Source organism: Herpailurus yagouaroundi, unplaced genomic scaffold (genome assembly GCF_014898765.1).
Source record: "Herpailurus yagouaroundi ecotype Mexico unplaced genomic scaffold, PumYag 28, whole genome shotgun sequence".
Lineage (NCBI taxonomy): Eukaryota > Metazoa > Chordata > Mammalia > Carnivora > Felidae > Herpailurus > Herpailurus yagouaroundi.
In genome coordinates, this window is record NW_024412376.1 from 152,654,132 (window position 1) to 152,673,060 (window position 18,929).

An 18,929-nucleotide genomic window follows, 5' to 3' on the forward strand; every position below is an offset into this window, starting at 1 on the left:
AAAAAAAAAAAAAAAAAGAGAAAGAAAAAAAAAAAAAAGGAATGAAATCTTGCCATTTGCAAGGACATAGATGGATCTAGGCAGTGCATTGCTAAATGACTAAACCAGTCAGAGAAAAACAGATACCATATGATTTCACTCATGTGTGGAATTTATCAAACAAAACAAATGAACAAGTAAAAAAATGAGACAAACCAAGGGTGTCAGGGTGGCTCAGTTGGTTAAGCATCTGACTCTGATTTCGGCTCATGTCATGATCTCACGGTTTATGAGTTCCAGCCCCGCATCAGGTTCTGTGCTATGCAGAGCCTTCTTGGGATATTCTCTCTCTCTCTCTCTCTCTCTCTCTCTCTCTCTCCCCCTGCCCCTCCCCACTCACGTTCTGTTTCTCTTGGTCTCTGTCCCTCTCTCTCTCAAAATAAAGTTTAAAAAAAAGTTAAAAGAAAAAAGACAAACTAAAGAACATACTCTCAACTACAAAGAGCAGACTGACGGCTACCAGAAAGGATGTGGGTGGGGTATGGGTGAAATAGGTGAAGGGGATCAAGAACTTATGATGAGTGCTGAGTAATGTATAGAATTCTTGAAACACTATATTTTACACCTGAAAATAACATAATCCTGTATTGTTAACTATTCTGGAATAAAATTTAAAAAAATAAAAGGGAAAAAAGAATAAAGGGGCAAATAATTTAGCAGGTTTTTCATTTGGGACTTTTGCCTTAAAAGTTGGCTCAAATATAACATGAATGGAGGACTGGTTAGGAGATGTGTCTTATTATATTGTGAAACATTTTATTCCAACAAATCGTTGTTTTCTTTAAGATCATGTTAAAAAAATAGATGTTTATTGTTAATGAGACAGTTTGGGTACATAGGGAAATAAATATGGGGGGAATCACAAAAGGATGAAGGAAATCTATGTAGTCATTATTGGGCATGTGGACTGTCAATCATAAAATATTATCATAAAGAAACAGTAAATGTTACGGGATGAGATTTCTCTACAGAAAGGTATAGCAATAGTAGAGCTGGTACAGTTTTCTTATACGCAGGGAGATCAAAATGGTGGCAAGGAAAAATGACTTAAAAATATAAAAAATCCAAAGACCGGGACAGAGAAGCTGGATGAGAATCAAGAAAATAAGGCCAAAATTCATAAAAATGGGACAAAGGCATGTCATTACATAAAGATATAAAGTGCAAGGAGGCCAGTGAGACTTTGTGCTGCATTCCTATGAGGGAAAGAAAATTTTAAAAGAAATTGAAAGATGAAAATGAATTCAGCTGAAAGGAAAATAAATACCTGAGGGGTCTGGATAATGTCATCCAAATACGAGCAGTGACAAACTGGGTAACTTCTCTCTGGTTTTATTACACATCACTTATATTCAACATACGTCTCCAGTATACGAGTATGCTGATCGAGAATTACTTTATAGCCCATTGGACCAATAGGGAAATCTTAAGGAAACCTTAAGCAGCTCTTGTACCTGCTACCAGACAAAAGGCAAAGAATTCTAAGCCTAGTTTCACCCTAGTGAGTTTCAATAGTAAGAGAGTAGGATAGTAGGAAACAGCAACAGCCGGTGGCCAGTCTTTGAATTCTCCTGCTCTTGTTGAAATCTGGCAGAAGACAGTTACTACCAAAGAGAGAGAGAGAAAAAAAAAAAATGTCCCAGGGCACTGAGGTGGCTCAGTCAGTTAAGCATCCGACTCTTGATTTCGGCTCAGGTCACAATCTCAGTTTGTGAGTTCAGGCCCTGCATCGGGCTCTGTGCTGGCAGCCACTTAGTGTGCTAAAGGCTCTATGCTTAGTCACTATGCTGTGCTACTACAGCACTTTTTTATTTTGTGATATAAAATGATGTTTCCAACCAGTAAATGGGAAACAATAGAAGATGTGTACAGACAATGCCTAGTACACTAATATGTTGAATTCCTAAGAAATCATTGTTAAATATTATAGAAATACTGTTGTTGTCACAATGACAGCAGTAAAAGCCCTGAGTATGAAATCATTCAATAGACACATGTATTCTGAATGCTCTTTTGTCTTCAATATATGTTATATTAACAATAAAATATACTAATAGTATAACATAACATGTAATAAAATAATGTTAATGTTAATAAAAATAAATGCTAATGCAATTATTTAGTAGGAGAGACCTTAAAATATTTAATAAATCAGGTTCATTTTTCTCTAAGGTATACTATTTTGGTGATTAAATAACAATTTAAAATGTTTTTTTTTAATTTAATAAAATCTGGCATCATATCATCCTTAATTATTTTCGCTTCTTTAGTAAATATAGTGATTCAATTAAACTGCCTATGTAGTTGAGTATGTTCTAGAAAGACATGTAAGAGAAGCCTGTAGAAGTAAAAACTGGATTTAAAAAAAAAAGGTAGTGTCGCTGATTTGCATGGCTTCCGCAGCTACCCACAAACCCCCGTCACGGTACTCCTTTCCAAAGACTTAAGCCCTCACTATTACATTACGATCTCCAACCCTATTCTTTTCCCACAAACCTGTTGTCTGTCAACCTGTTTTGTCCCTCTGTCCTCATGGTTGTGTCCTAGACCTTGCTGTTATCAACAACCATAACCACAACCTTTGCATTATTTCATTTTCAACCATCTGCCCCGCTTCCAGTCACATTTTTTTCTTGCTCTTTCTTGAAACACTCAGCATACTCTCATCTCAGGGCCTTAGAGTTTAGCTGTTCTTTTGGTCTCGAATGCTCTTTCTTCATGTATCTGCACAACTCACTCCTACAATTCGAGTCTTCAGGTCTCTGCCCAATATCATTTTCTTGGGAGGCCTCTGCTGGCCTTCCTGTTTAAAATTTCAGCTCTCCTCCCCATTGGCCTCCTTATCACTTCTGCTTTCTTTATTTTCCTTCAGAGAATTTTTTTTTTTTTAAGTAGGCTTCATACTCAGTGCAGCGCCCCATGTGGGGCTTGAACTCACTCACAACCCTGAGATCAAGACCTGAGCTGAGATCAAAACTCAGATGCTTAAGTGACTGAGACACCCATGCACCCCTTACTTCACAGCACTCTTAATCATCAGATATACTATATCTTCTGACCAGTATCTAGTTTACCATTGGTCATCTCCATGAGAGAGGAGTTTCTGTATTTTGTTCACTTGTGTATCCCCAGGGCCTTGAAGAGGGCCTAGGACACAATAGGGTCCCACATCTCTGTGGAATGTAGGATTGTGGTGAAATGGAAAAAAAAAAAAAAGCTATTGTGAGTCTGGACAGTTGTATACTTTATAAGAGGTATAAATTAATCTTTGTAAGGTCAATTCAAAATGTGAACACAATGAGGAAAATGCTACCAGTTACAGCACATGGACTTTCTCTAGGATAGCACAGCTGTTTGATTCTCTCGATAAACATGTTTGTGTTTTTGTTTTTTTTCAAGTAGGCTCCACAGCCAGCATGGAGCCCAACATGGGGCTTGAACTCACAACTCTGAGATGGAGACCCGAGCTGAGATCAAGAGTTGATGCTTAATTGACTGAGCCACCCAAGGTGTCCCTAAAAACGTCTGTTTTCTGACATTATAGGGTAGTATCTGGTGTTGCATTTCTGGAAAACAGGTCCCACTCTTCTGTATATGACTAGGTTTTGAACTAGGAATTCCCCAGTGATTTAATTCGCTGACTAAAAGTCAGTTCCATAAGGAAAGATCATGCTTTGTTATGGCTTTCTGAAAAAAACTGTACATGAGAGTTCTGGTCATGAAGATTAAAATCTCAATTCAGCAAGTACATTGCTTTACACATTTTATTTCTTTTACTATTTGCTATGAGTCTATTATATTTATATGGATAAGTATATAATAATTTATAATATAATCATTAGTTGTAACTGTTTATTAATAAATATAATATATATTAATATAACATTGCTATGTCAATAATGTAAAAAATACAATATTCATAAATACATTATTTATAATACAATAAAATATATCTTTGTAGTTAATAAATACAGTGTCATATTAAACATAATTTATAATATAATAAGTACATAGAACTTATATATTATATATAATTATAAATATATAATAATAAATATATACAATTATGGTCTATTACTTTTTAAATTTATTTTCTTTTTTATCAGTTATTTTAATTCTCACAACCAGAATGTGTCAATTAGCATTAAGACAATAGAACTTAACAGTGAACTGTCAGCAAAACTGCTATTAATAAGAATTCTCCAATCATTTCTCTCTTTTGACATTTTACTACTCATCTTTGAGGCACAGATACCTGACGGACCAGGGATTGGTACAATGACTTGACTTTTGTTCTGTCCTTTTGTGTGGATGGAAGGTTGTCTCTATTTACTTTGGACAATATGACCGTCCAGAGTGGCATACCCTGTAATTCATGGGCCATCTGATTGAGTAATTTAATGGAGTTTTACATTAATCTTTGTTATTTTAGAATCTGCCAGCTCAGTCTAAGAGCAACACCGGTCTACATTCTACATTTTCTGCCGACAATTGTTCCCCAGGTCTTGGACTTCCTCTGGTTAATTCCAGAGGTGGTTAACATCCAGAACAAAAAAGAACCTAGGCAGATTCCATTTTCTTTCTTCAAAGAAAACTGTAGTTTTCTGAGTAGACCAGCACAGCAACCTGGGTCTCCATGTGCCCGGATGACCACTTCTGTCTATTCCTCCCCAGGGATGACTGAGTGTGGAGTGCTGCATGAGCCCTAGGTGTTTATCTGGGCCTTACACGTGTGTATCATGGACCTCCCGCTGGCCACCACTGCCTTCTGAAATTCTCAAGAGCTCTGCAGTCATTGATAACAATAAGAATCCTTCTCTAAGCTTCAACTCTTAGGAAAATACATGCCAGCCTCCATGTTCAAATTTTAAAGTTACAATCTGAACTCAAGTTGACTGTACTTGGTGGACTTCTGAAGATTCCTTTACAAATTTGAAAGAATAGCAGCCTTTATCCATTTATTTTACAATAATTTTAATTTATATAGTTATTTCTCTGAAAGTCCTTTTGATGTTAAAAAGCTGTCATACTTTTATTATCTTTGTTCTTTGAGAGATTAAAGCTGGTTCTTTCAGGGAAGTCTTAAGGAGATGAAGCAGGGAGTTGAGGGGGCCTCTCACTGCACATCTTCAACTGTTCCCTCCATAAGACCTCACTGAGCATCGTTCTGAGGGGACTAATATTGCCCTCAGCACAGAGTGGCTGCTGGCTTGAGGCTTATAAATATAACAATGACCAGAATGTTCCAAAATACACATTCCAGCTATATTTCAGAAACAAAAAGGTGTCAGTAATAATAATATAAATACAGAATAATTTAGAGGCTCTTACCCTTGCTTTCTAAATAGCAAAACTATCAAATCCTAAAATATATACCCTTAAAAATGGGCTGATTTTAGTGACAGGTAGCAGTCTTCCATGAAAATGATGAAATTCATTAAGATTAATAATAATGAATATTATTAATAATTCATGACAAAAATTAAAGGGTTATTTTTTCTTAAATCCAAATTTGTAAAAGATGGAGCCAGTATTAGTTGCCTATTCTGCTTTCCTTTGGCGACGTGGTCAATACTTACAGTGAATTCAGAGAGCGTAGTCCTTGGAAAGCATCTGGTGCTAGTTCGGAGATCTGATTATTGCTCAGGTCACTAAGATTAGAAATAGGGTTAGGTTAAATTAAATAGAATGTCAGTGAGGATTTACTGCAGGAGAAAGCTATTTACTGCCTTTACATGTCAATTTCGCACCTATTAATACATGTATAAAATTTGCAACATAAAACATCTGAAGCATCTTAAATTAAAAAAAAAAAATCAGACTTTTAAATCAATTACTGGCTCTTTTCTTAAATTATTATAAAAGCTGCCATGTCTTATTTTTGAAAATAGAACATCTAAGATTTGACTGCATACTATATTGATCACATAAATTCACGCGGGTGTGAATCAATATGTTAAATTACAGAGAACGTTAAAATATTACATAGTTTAGCTTTTAACATCACAGTATTATAAAACTAGCAATCGGATAGTCACATCACTTAATATTTAAGCTGTCAAACACTCAAATATTCATACTTAAGTGAATGTCTGCACGGTCATGACCTGTATAATTTTTAAAATTACATATATTCTAGAATATTATTCACTCACATTCTTCTAAGCTTTTTATATGGTGAGAAAGCTCCAGGAGGGATGACCTTGATTGAGTTCTGTTCCAAACGTCTGCAATGAAAAATTTCAATTTTTAAATGGAAACGTGAGCTCTCAGGGATGTTTAATTCAAGCCCAGGATGCATGTCAAGAAGCCACGTTGATGCTCTTCGTGAGTGATTCTTTTTTTCCTCAAAAATAAGTACTAAAATTAATTGTGCTGTGCCCTAAATGTGGGGCAAGATTGGGAATAAAAACAAGGCAATTATAAAATGAATAAAAATATCCTGATTTTTAGGCATTACAGGTCCATTAATATTTAAGTCTGGACTTTGTATAAAAGAGAAAGTACCTGTAAGAAACTAACTTGGAAGTACATTAAAATAACCTTTATATCAGTATGAGAAATATGTATAACACTGAACAGATGTATAACATGTTTCAAAGACAATTATAACTCTTCCACAAAGGAAATTGCTGTTGAATATTAAGTTTTATAAACCTTTTATCTCCTCTACAGAAAACATATTATAGATTAAAAATGCTGTTATGCCCAGAAAATTAATTTTGCAGCTTCTTATGAGGTAAATCTTAAATTCCAATCCATTAAATACCATAGGTACTTTTCGGTAAGACTGGCTGGACTCTGAATACTTCGTGCGAAAACCACTGCAGCAAAGAGCATTCAAAACACAACTGAAGTGGTTTTGATCATGCACCAAAATCAGAGTTGAAAATAAATCTATGGTTGTGTTTTCAGAGAAAGACATGATTTTACCCACTAAGTTATGAACCACACAAATACATTTCCTTCAGTATCGTATCCATCAAAAACGTTGCCTCTCAGCTTCATTTCTATCCATGTGAACACTGTAATAAACATTTCCCATCCCTTCCCCTCTTCTCTTTGTATCCCAGAGGCTGACTCTTGGGAACCATATAATCCCAGGCTCACTAGCCAACTGATTTTTGTGGAATTTGGCCAATGAGAGGCACTGGTGGAGACTGAAGGTAGGATGAAGCAAGAAGCCAGGATAGTCTCCCTTTCTCTGTCTCAGGGGATGTCCCCAGCAGTGGTCTCATCTCCTTCCTAATTTTAGCTCCTGCTGGGGCCACCTCCTGACTTTGTGTAACATTCTTTTCTTCTTAGATCTTTGTAGACCTGGATGTGGAGGCAGCTTTCTGTTCTCTGTGTCACCTTCACAACTGCTTAATTTCATCCCTTATATTAAATCTCTCTGTTAAAATACCTAGCATGAGCTTCATTTTCCTGCCTGGATTAAAATATATATATATACAAATATATATTTAGGTATACATGTTTATATTGGCATATTTATATACATACATAAATACAACAACTATATATATATATGTTGACTATACATGTGCCATATACATTGGTTCATGTTTTATTGAATGTTGGTAAAAACTGAATGTGAATGAGGATATATGTATCAGCAACATTTAATGAACATCAAATCAAAACAAACAAAATATCCCCAGAAGGTTAAGTAGAAATGCCTACATTTTGGTCTTTTCTGATTCCAAAACCCTTCTTTAGTTCCAGGCTTTCCTCAACAGCCTCAGGGTTCACACTGACCTCCTCATCTCAACATGCAATGGGTATCCACAGTCATCATTGCTCTTAAACTCCCTGTAGCATTTGATAGTGCTAACAACACTTCTTCCCTGGATGCGTTACCATGCACCTCTGGTTCTCTTCCCTGTCTCAATCTCTGGATTTGCTTCTAATCCTCTGAACCCAGTTATTCCCCAAGTTACTGTCCCTTCCTTCCTCTCTCACACAGAAGGTAATTATTCCTCTGTAATTTAGTTATAATTCTTTCCCTCCCAAAAGCAGAAATTATTTTGTTCACACTAAAGATAAATACAAGTTTATTTACAAAATATATAAGGAAGAAAATTTAATTTTTTATATATATTTATTTTCGATCTTTGAAGTCTTACTGTATAGAGAATTTTGAGTTGCATACCTTATATCAAATATCATACCATACATGTTGTCCTAATACTATTAAGTATTTTGGGAGATGTTATTTTTAATGTCTTTATAACACTTAATTATCAAAATGAACCATCATTAATTAATCATTCTCTATTATTGGCCATTTAGGTTAGTAATAATTTTACGTGATTATTAATAACATGGCTTAGTTGTCTTAAGACAACTGAAGCATGGCCTCCTCCTGAAGCCTTACTTTATTTTCTCAGGTAAGGTTAGTTGTATCTTTCTTTATACATCCAAGGGCATTCTCTTCTCTGTGCCTCTGCTCTATCTCACTACATTCTAGTCATTTTTCACATATCCCTCCTCCACCAGGTTTGTTGGCTCCTAAGGGGCAGATTTACCCCAGAAGACAAGAAATAAATTGTATGAAGAAAATATGGATTTGGCATCTGGATTATTTATCTAGGTCTGGAGAAAGGGTACTTTTTTCAAAATCTCTAAATATAACAAAGGACATTTAAATCATTTCACTGTTACACTATTGATCAGAATGTTATAGATTGATGGTTTAGAGACACATTTTTAATTTTTTTTTTTTGCTGTGATCCCTTCTTGTAGTTAGATTTTAAGAAGTTTAAAAGGTAATCAATGAAAATGCAGTGAAAGCAAGCTATAGATGCAAGACTATCGACTAGATGACTTTCTACAAATCTAGGCCAATGAAGAATCGTTTCATTTTGTTAAAGATTAGCTCAAAATAATGTAAAGCTATGATGAGAAAAAATAAAAATTCTTAGCATCTGGAAGATTTCTTTCAATGCAAACAGTGATGCAAAACTAGTTCATATGATTACTTTTCATAAATATAATTTCAAGTTCTTGAAAATAAGAAAACCAGTAGTCATTCATTCATTCATTCATTCACCCTTTGTATTCTACCTGTGCAAAATATATTATATGAATGGAATTCAATGATGATTGGAAGAAACATGTTTATACCCTTATGGAAGTTTTATTGATAAGGCATCTAATTTTGCCTTTACATTTCCAATTAATTTGTTTAGTACAAGTTTTAAAAAATGACATATTCAGCATTGAAATATCAATGACATTAATTCACAAATGTGGCCAAATTAATTCTACTATCATATATAACTGAAGAGCTTCCTTAGAAAGTTTAAAATTCATTTATTATTTTAAAGTCTCAAAATCTAGAATACTTATAATGATCACTAATTGTCCTAATGGCACTCAAATACATTTTATTGTAACAACTAAATTTAGATGTGTCTAATCTGCAATTAATTTCATTGATAAATATTCCAACTAAAGCAAACAAAAGATATATAAGTGAGGCTATATATATGTTTTAGAAAATGTATGCACAAAAAGTTATAAAACAAGGAGAATTCATGATGAAACAGTGTTAAATTTTACATGCAAAAATAGTAATTCAAACATAATACAGTGCTGTTGCATGTATCAATCATTCTTGCACCGTACCATAGTTGCAATGCCTTCACATTGCAAACCATTTCATTTAGAACATATGCAACAGAAAGCTGAACGATGACATATAAAATGGATTTGCTTGCTTTTCTTTATTTATCTATTTGCTTCCAACCTTTTTTGTTAAAAAAGAAAAAGTATTTGAAACAGAGCTTACATGGTTATTTACACTGACTCAGCAGCTAATTGGTTTTTATGGCACTGTACCAGCAGTCCATTAAGGCAAAGCATAATTGCCTCCTTCATTCAAACAGACAGATTCTCAAGCAAGAAAATATTCTACCACTGACAGATGTCAACCAATAAATTTTAACATGTTTCAAAATGTCCATTTTGTCTTCTTTAGTTGGCAAACAATAAATTAATGTGTACTTTCTTTAAACTTTCAGATCTCCAGGACCTTACGCTTCATTAGAAGAACTTAAGAATATATTTTTAAAACTGTAAGCAACAACATATCAAATGGTGTCCATACTTCTATAGAAAAGTGCGGATGGTACTTAAACCAGGTTATAAAAAAGAAGGAAGAAATATATTATTCAGGTGAAGGGTAAAAAACCAAGTAAATGAAATGTACATTTTCTATCTTTGCTATCCCACAATCTTCTATTTTAGTAGCATAAAATCTGATGAATTTTATAGAGTGCAAATTTGAATCCATTGTTCCATGAAGAATCTAATTAAAACCATTCCAGGGTTACAAAAACAGATAATGGCCGAGATATATATGCTGTGGATAAAATCCACCATAATTAAGAGCCTTCCAAATGTTAGTCCTTCATAAAAAGAAAATTCAATATTTTGAATTTCAAAGTAAAAATATATTTAGAAAACTCAGTAAGGGAAGAAGAAAATTCTATCAACCACATACTGTATGGAAGCCTTTTTCATGTAAAAGTAGCCCAAACCTTTTTCTCCACAGAATGTGTATGAACAATTCCTAAACATTTTATCACTCTGTGTGTGCGTGCGCGCGCCCGCCCCCCCCCCGGGGTGTAGTATATAAAAGCAACCTGCTGTTACCACTTCATCAAAATCACAAGGAAATTTTAGTGAAAAGTTCAATGAGATAAGAAAATGGGGACAATTTTATAACTCCTCCATCAAAAAGTTCAACACTACAGTATGTTTAACCAATAAAAACCTTTCTCCTCACTCACATACATCCTTTCTTCTTGTTCTCAATTACTGTTTTGTTTTGTTTTGTTTTGTTTTGTTTTGTTTTGCTTTAAATAAATCATGCATGTATTCACACTTAAGAGAGTTTCTCGGGAATGAACTCCAACCAACAAATGCCACTTTCTGGTGCCTATTTTAAAGAGTATAGAAAATGGAAAATTATCAATAAATCTCTCTGTTCGAATCCTGTAGGCCCTTACAACATGGAAATGATGTGCAGGTATAACTGAGCTCTGTGACTTAAAATACTCTGCTATGGTTATTGACAAGCAGGTCTTACATCAGTAGAGTATGAAATATAGTGCAATTCAGGAATTCAAAAATTCCAACTAGTTCTGAAACCATTTATGAGATATTAAACAATATCAGTTTATTTTAAATAACCCATTCAGCTCACTAGTGCTCAATTCTCAGGAATTATTTTCAATATTTTTCAAATTAAATTATGTTGACAAACCATATAAAATGATATCCACATGCCAAAGCGAAACAGCTCTTTCCACGAGGCATTATGTTTTATATATGTGTATACATAAAAATAAAAATGTATAGTTCGTTGATTAAAAGTATGAGCTTTACAGCCACTGATAAGTTCCGTGGCCCTTGCAAAAATTAATTTGCTTCTCTCAGCTTCTCCTTCCAAAACATAAGGAAAATAAAACCTCCTATAAACTATGTTTTTGTAAAAATATGAGATATAGAAAAAATGTTTTTCTTGCATAAAAAATAGTGAAAAGATAAAAATATGGGGATATCCATGGGTATCTATGTAATCACATACATAATAAACAGCACTATATAATAATATGTCTATAACACATATGAGTTTCACACACACAGATTATATAAAGAAGTATATCCTGATACATGATTTGATCTCTAAGAGGAAATAAACATATACGATGGAAAAACACATTTTAAACAAATCAGCAGATTTGCAGATCGCTCAGCAATTATGTATTACACACATACGTGCATACATCCTTCACATGGAGGCTGAAAAAATATATAATGTTGTAACTTCCATGATCCATGTGATTAAAATATACCATTTTTTTTCAACTTTGGAAACTGTCTTAAGAACTCAAAAAGGTTTTACAACACCAGTAAAGTATGAGTTTGGATTGATTGTATCTGTAACATACAGCCCAGATGTTGATTATACATGGCAATAAAACTGACAGTCCTTTGCATTTTCCCCATCTGCTTTTAACATAAATGGCAAAAACAGCTGCCAGAGAATAGAACATAGATTTAATGGGGTGTGTGGGGAAGGTTGTGGAATGACCCTAGCTTCTGAATCTTGGACTGCTCAGTGTAGCCAAACATTCTCATCATTGGTAACATCAATCCACTATTTGAAAAGGAGGAAGCAGCTATATTCCTTTGACATTGGGGATTCTCTTGCCTATTACATAATAATTCCAAAGTCAGTACTTTGTATTTCTGGAATATTACTTCTAACTTTAGCAGTAAATGTATGCCTTGAAATCCTTCATACGTGTCTATATAAAATGACCCAAGATATTTTTGACTGAAGTACAATTTCTGTTACGTAATTGCATTTCTAGTACTTTGTAAGTTTAATAAATATCTTTGGCAGGTGAATGAATATTTGCCTCTAGAGGGACATACTATGCATACAGCTAGCATTTCTGCCTTAGGACTGTGTCCATACTAATTGATTATCAGCCATCCCTGCCTTGGTATGACTTGTTCCTGAATATTGTCCATTTCCTTAATCTTATTTTATTATTATTTTTTTGTGATGTCATTCTAGGGTACATGCCCCTGGGGATAAAATTCAAATGACGTTTTCAGAGTAGAAATAACTCTTTTTCCATTTGGTCTTTAAGCATTTAAAGCAAGACAAAAATGAGTGTGTACAAGGGTGTGTGTTCTTACTGACTTCATGTTTCAGGTAGTGACCTAAATAAGAGTTAACATTTTCATGCGTCTATTCACATGGATACATGTTCAAATGCAAAAATACACTCAAAACACGCAATCACATGGCTTAGCTCTAGAGGGAAATATGGACTTAGGCACATCGCTCACTGATTTCAGGGGGATGGAGCATAGATTCATAATGTCAATATCAGTAAGTTTTCATGTATAATTTTTCTTTAGCAATTCAAGAAATAAAATAATTAAATGTTCTGCTGCTTTGATTTTCATTGATTGTGAAAACCTTTTGGACATTAACTTTGAGCCAGGCACTGAGCTAAGCTGCCCATTTCGTAATAATTTTAGTTTTAAAAACATTATGCAAATTGTCTTTACACATCATTTGTTTAACAGTATTGCTCAATGAGTAGATAGCAATTGGCCTTCTTCCCCACCCCCTGCACTGATTTACTGTCCAAGTTACCCATCATTTTTTTCCTCAAGTTTAGGAAACAGTGTGACCCTGAGAGAGTAGTATGTGAATTATATGGATTTTCAACTTAATCTTTCCAGATGATTATAGAACCATAAATCTATAGCTTAATTCCTAAAAAACACATGATAATGATAAAGTATACATTTACTATGCACCAACTATCTTCACTTTAATGTTAAAGTCTACATAGGTCTTGTTTTACCTCTAATGGGTCTCCATTTTCTCTTCCATAGAAATGTTTAGGAAATCAACCACCACAGCACCAGGGTCACTTTTTGGAATCACATTCCATCATGATCTGTTGCTACACCTGCCTTCACCATGCCCTCCAGACTGTTGCTAACACATTCTTAGTGTTTTTCTTTTCCTCCAAACCATTCTCCACTCCACCTTAGGAGTGATTTTTCTAACATCTCTAATCATGCTAGTACCTTGCTCAACATGCTTCCTTGTATGTACTATTGTTATCAGACAAGGTGATTTGTCACGATTAGGATTCTACTTTGTTCCAGCAATCAAAAGTGCTTTAACTTCTCAAAGACATACTACCTCTAACTTTTGTGGGACTTCACACATGCTTTTTCCTCTGTCTATAAAGTCCCCAATTTCTCTGCCTGCAAGACTCCTCATACCTGAAGATTCCTTGATTCTTCCAGGCACACCAAGGTATTCCTCTCTCTGTATTCCTGTGTGTATATATTTTACTACTATCATATAGTTTAAAAATTTTCTCTTTGTGTGGTTTCAATTTTCTGTGCTGTAAACACCTTGGAGGCTGGAAATGTGTCCTTTCATCCATAATGCCTGATGCACAGTAGGTACTCACAAATATTTGTTCAGGATGTACTACATGAAAAAAATGCTATTTTCCATGTGTCCTTCTGTTGCAATAATACTCATAAGACTCCTTGAATTTATTTAGAGAAACCAGTTGGAGTTTCTTTCTTGCCTTACTACCTTATTAATCTCCATGCTGGTCATTTAAGTATTTCTTTTTTTGCCAATTTACTTATAATTTACTGTACTTATTTTCACCTCATAACTAATATATAAAAATTTGATTCAGTCTTCTATGTCTTTCTCTTCAAAAGCCATTATACTTTTCTGCTTAAATGATCACACATCTCAACAAAAAAGCATGTGTGTATACATACATGTAACATATGTGTTACATAAATAATGTTTTGTGAAATTAGACACAATTAAAAAATAGGTAAGAAAATAAGTTGAAAGGGTAGCCAACAGAATGGGAGAAACTATTCGCAAATCATGTAACTGATAAGGAGTTAGTATCCAAAATATATATAGAACTAATAAAACTCAGTAGCAAAAAAAATCAAATAATCCAATTTAAAAATGGGCAAAGGGCTTAAATAGATGCTCTTCCAAAGAAGACATACAAATGGCCAATGTGTACATGAAAAGGTGCTCAGCATCACTAGTCATCAGGAAATGCAAATCAAAACACAATAAGATATCCCCTCACACCTTTTAGAATGGCTGTTATCAAAAAGACAAGAGACAACAAATGTTGGCAAAGATGTGGAGAAGAAAAAAACCCTTTGTGCATTGCTGGTGGGAATGTATATGGGTGCAGCCACTTTGCAAAACAATATGGAAGTTCCTAAAAAAATTAAAAATAGAACTACCACATGATCTAGCAATCTCACTCTTGGGTATATATCTGAAAAAAAATGAAATCAGTTATCTTGAAGAGATATCTGTACCCTAATGTTCATTGCAGCTTTCTTCACAGTTGCCAACATATGAGAACAACTTAAATGTCCTTTGACAGATGAATGGATAAAGAAAATGTGATATATATATTGAGATATATGAATATTTATATATATCATGTCATATTGATATGTATCTATATATTATCAATATATACACACACACATACACGATATTCAGCCATAAAAAGAAAGGAAATCCTGTCATTTGCAACCATACAGATGAACCTGGAGGACATTATGCTAAGTGAAATAAATCAGACAGAGAAAGACACATACTGTATACTATCACCTGTATGTGGATTATTAAAAAAAAAAAAATTCCAATTTAATTGAATCAGAGAATAGAACGGTGGTTACCAGGGGGTGTGGGAACAGGGAAATGGGGAGATGTAGGTCAAAGGCTACAAATTTCCAGTTATAAAAAGAGTAAGTTCTGGGGATCTAATGTATAGCATGGTGACTATAGCTAATAATACAATATTGGGAGTAGATCTTAAGTGTCCTCACCACACACACACACACACACACACACACACACACACACACACGAGTTAACTATGTTAACTATGTGAGGTGATGGATGTGTTAATTATCTTGATCTTGGCAATCAGTCCACAATGATTTGATGAGTTTATCAAATCATCACATTGTACACTTTACATATATGCAATTGCATTTGTCAATTATTCCTCAATAAAATTGGGAGGAGAAAAGAAAAAAATTGGGGGGAAATAGGTAATAATTTTCTTATCATGAATGCATATTATTAATAAACAGTGATTCTATCCACATAATGGATGTATGCAGCTTCTTAAAGATAGTTATCTCACTATTTCACTCAATAACAGTTAAAGATTATTGAAGATACACATATGAAATTGAAAATTCTGCCAAAATAAATATGAAAGCACTCCAATATTATTAGTGAACTCAAGAATAGTCTACGGAACTACATGTATAGCTGAATTTATAAATTTATTTTATATAATTTATCTTACTTTTTTTTTTTTTGCTGTGGAATTATCAAAGCTACTGTATGGATTATACTAAGCATGGCTACTGATAACTAAGAATACATATGAAATGCTTGTTCTGAGGGAACATGATAGAGATCTTTGTTTTGTTCACTGAATAATGAATTGGCTCTCTGCATTCGGTAGGAAGCTAAATTATGATGTCTTTTTTCTGGGCCCTTAATTCAGGATGGAATCATAATAAAATGCAGCAAATATAATCCAAAAGCACAAGGAAATAAAAATTAAGAATGAGCAAAGTTTGTATGAACTTCTTTCACATCAAATGACTTTCTGACTACCAATCCCATAAAATACATTGCCAGAAAGGATTCACACTATGTATATACTTTGATGACGGCTTTCTTTTGATCTTAAGATTGTTTACTTAGTGACATTTCTAGACAAAATTATATTACTTGATAGAAGAAAAGCTAGTTTCTGCCTGAGATTTGGGGGCTACATAGCACATTTCTGTTATTGGAAGAAATTCAGAACCAAATACATAAATGCAGCTAATTCTCCACATCAAAGTAGGAACGTAGAATGATAGCTCCATATTTGAAATCTGGTTTGGCTAAAAACGTATGACATTATTTTCTACATCACAAAAGAATTGAAAGGTTTCTGCTAACCTTCAGAAATATATAGCTTCCTACATTGTGTTTCAGTAGGTCCAAAGCAAGTATATTTTTCTTTTATCAAAAAAAAAAAAAGGCTGGATACAAGATGATTTTGTTAAAGTACTAGGTCATAATTATTTCTACTAGACATAGAATATGAGAGTGTTATTCATTAGCATGCAAAGCACAAAATTATAAGAATATAAACTGCAAAGCCAGAAGTCTGGCATATGCTATATGCTAGCTTAATTCTGTGAGTGGATCTGAGGTAAGAAAAATATCTGGAATGTGTAAAACTTCAAAATGCTAACAAAGTTCTCCAGTTGTTATCAAATGCTCTAGTAAAACTATCAACAAACTTTCATTTGTATACTACTTTCTTAACTTTGCCTATTTTCTCTTGTGCTTCATAACTCTTAAGTTGGATGTATCTCTAAATTTTTTTAATACTTTCATAATGACACAATTAAATACTTTCACAGTGAAAACTCACTTTGAAATTATCAGCCTACTTTTTATTTAGCAAGGCAAACTCAGATTATGGACTATTTCTTTCACACCAAATTATATTAAAATGGTATAATTTGCTTTATTTAGACATTTTATCTATGTTGTCTAAAAAGTAGAGTCAAGGTAATTTATATGTGTTATAAAAATTAGTCGAATGGCATGCTGCATTTATTTTTTTATTTTCAAAATTTTAGCATATGAGAAGAAAATCAACCAATAACACAATAACAGCACTAGCTGTGTTATTAGTTGAGACATCACTGAGTCCATGGTAAATAAAAAGTCACACCTAATTTCATGAATACCTATAACTCTCTTAAGAAGCTAGTGTAGAATGGGTGATTTAAAAACATGTTAATCAAATGGAACTTTGGCATCCCTATAGAAAGTCAGATGACTTTGACACACAGTATGTGGATTCAGTTTGGCAAGTATTATTTATTAGAATTAAGGATTCAAAAATTTGAAAGGGGCAAATGCAGGAATAGCCTGCAAAAAGGGCTTAAATGTATATGGGAAGAATGTCTAAATGGAAGTGGAAGAAAACATGCATTTTAAAAGTTGTATTCGTGGGGCGTCTGGGTGGTTCAGTGGGTTAAGTGACTGACTCTTGATTGCAGCTCAGGTCATGATCCCACGGCTAGTGAATTCAAGCTCTGTGTCGGGCTCTGTGCTGATGGCACGGAGCCTGCTTGGGATTCTCTCTTTCCCTCTCTCTGCCCCTCCCCCAGAACACTCACTCTCTCTCAGAATAAATAAATAAACTTAAAAATTAAGTTATATTCAATATCATAAAAGATTGTAATAAGATACAGCATTTAAGAGTCCCTTCTTTTTTTCACTTTATAATTATGCATGAAGTGACGCAGAAAACAAAAAGAGCAAAGTACTCTGAGCCCTCACATCTAACCTTCCATCACTGTAAGTCTCTTTGAAGGAACCTTCTTTATTGCTGGCAGAGTAAAAGCAGACCCGTAGTTTACACAAAGATGAGTTTCCTTTCCATTTCACCTATTTGAATAGTGTGTCGGAAAAAAAATGCATTATAGCTTCTGAGAATTTCCAATCCATCTTAGAAAACATTGAGACAACCTCAGAAGACCTGAGAACTCTCCTACCATCTTTTCCTTTTCCATAATTTGAACTTCTCCCTGACCTCCTTCTCTCAAACAAATAAAGGAAAGAATTGTATGGTTCTCAGCTTCGGAGTCTTAAACAACCAAGAGTGAAGGCAGTCAGACATAGGTAAACAAGACCTACTAAATTGCTACAACCTATGTTCTTACTAACTATTCTCCATGATTTATGGTACTTCTGCATAATGGTTTGAACAGGTGATATGCCACAGAAAATCTATAACTAGATTGAAGAGAACTAAATGTCTACTTTATAGCAATCCATCATACCATACTCAAAATTTTATATCTCAAACGTGATGTAAGAAATTAATTCTGAGGATTTGATATATAGAGAATCAATTTGCTATTAATAATTTTGTTGCCATGGGCCAGATCACATAAGACTTGCCTTAGACCTTCTATCTGTATGAAAAGAAGGTTTTAAACAGCAGAGTTCAAAGCAGCAAAATGCTGGGAAGATTTCAGCGGGGGTAAGATCTTCTTTCTTTCTTTTTTTTTTTTAATAATATTTTTAATTTATTTTGAGAGAGAGAGAGAGAGAGAGAGAGGCAATGAGAGAGAGAGAGTACAAGTGGGGGAGGGACAGAGACAGAAGGAGACAGAGACTCTGCAGTAGGCTTTAGGCTCTGAGCCTTCAGCACAGAGCTGGACACGGGGTTCGAACCCAC

At 34.1% G+C, this 18,929-nt stretch overlaps 1 protein-coding gene across 11 annotated transcripts in view; it reads right to left on the minus strand.

Annotated features, from left to right (window-relative positions):
* SLIT2 (slit guidance ligand 2) overlaps positions 1–18,929 on the minus strand; it is a 380,574-nt gene that overhangs the window by 108,634 nt on the left and 253,011 nt on the right. For all 11 annotated transcript variants that reach the window (XM_040486997.1, XM_040487032.1, XM_040487040.1 and 8 more), the window contains 2 exons: positions 6,195–6,266; positions 5,619–5,690 (listed from right to left, as the gene is read on the minus strand). In XM_040486997.1, the coding sequence (XP_040342931.1) occupies positions 5,619–5,690; positions 6,195–6,266 (144 nt within the window). The remainder of the gene's footprint in view (positions 1–5,618; positions 5,691–6,194; positions 6,267–18,929) is intronic.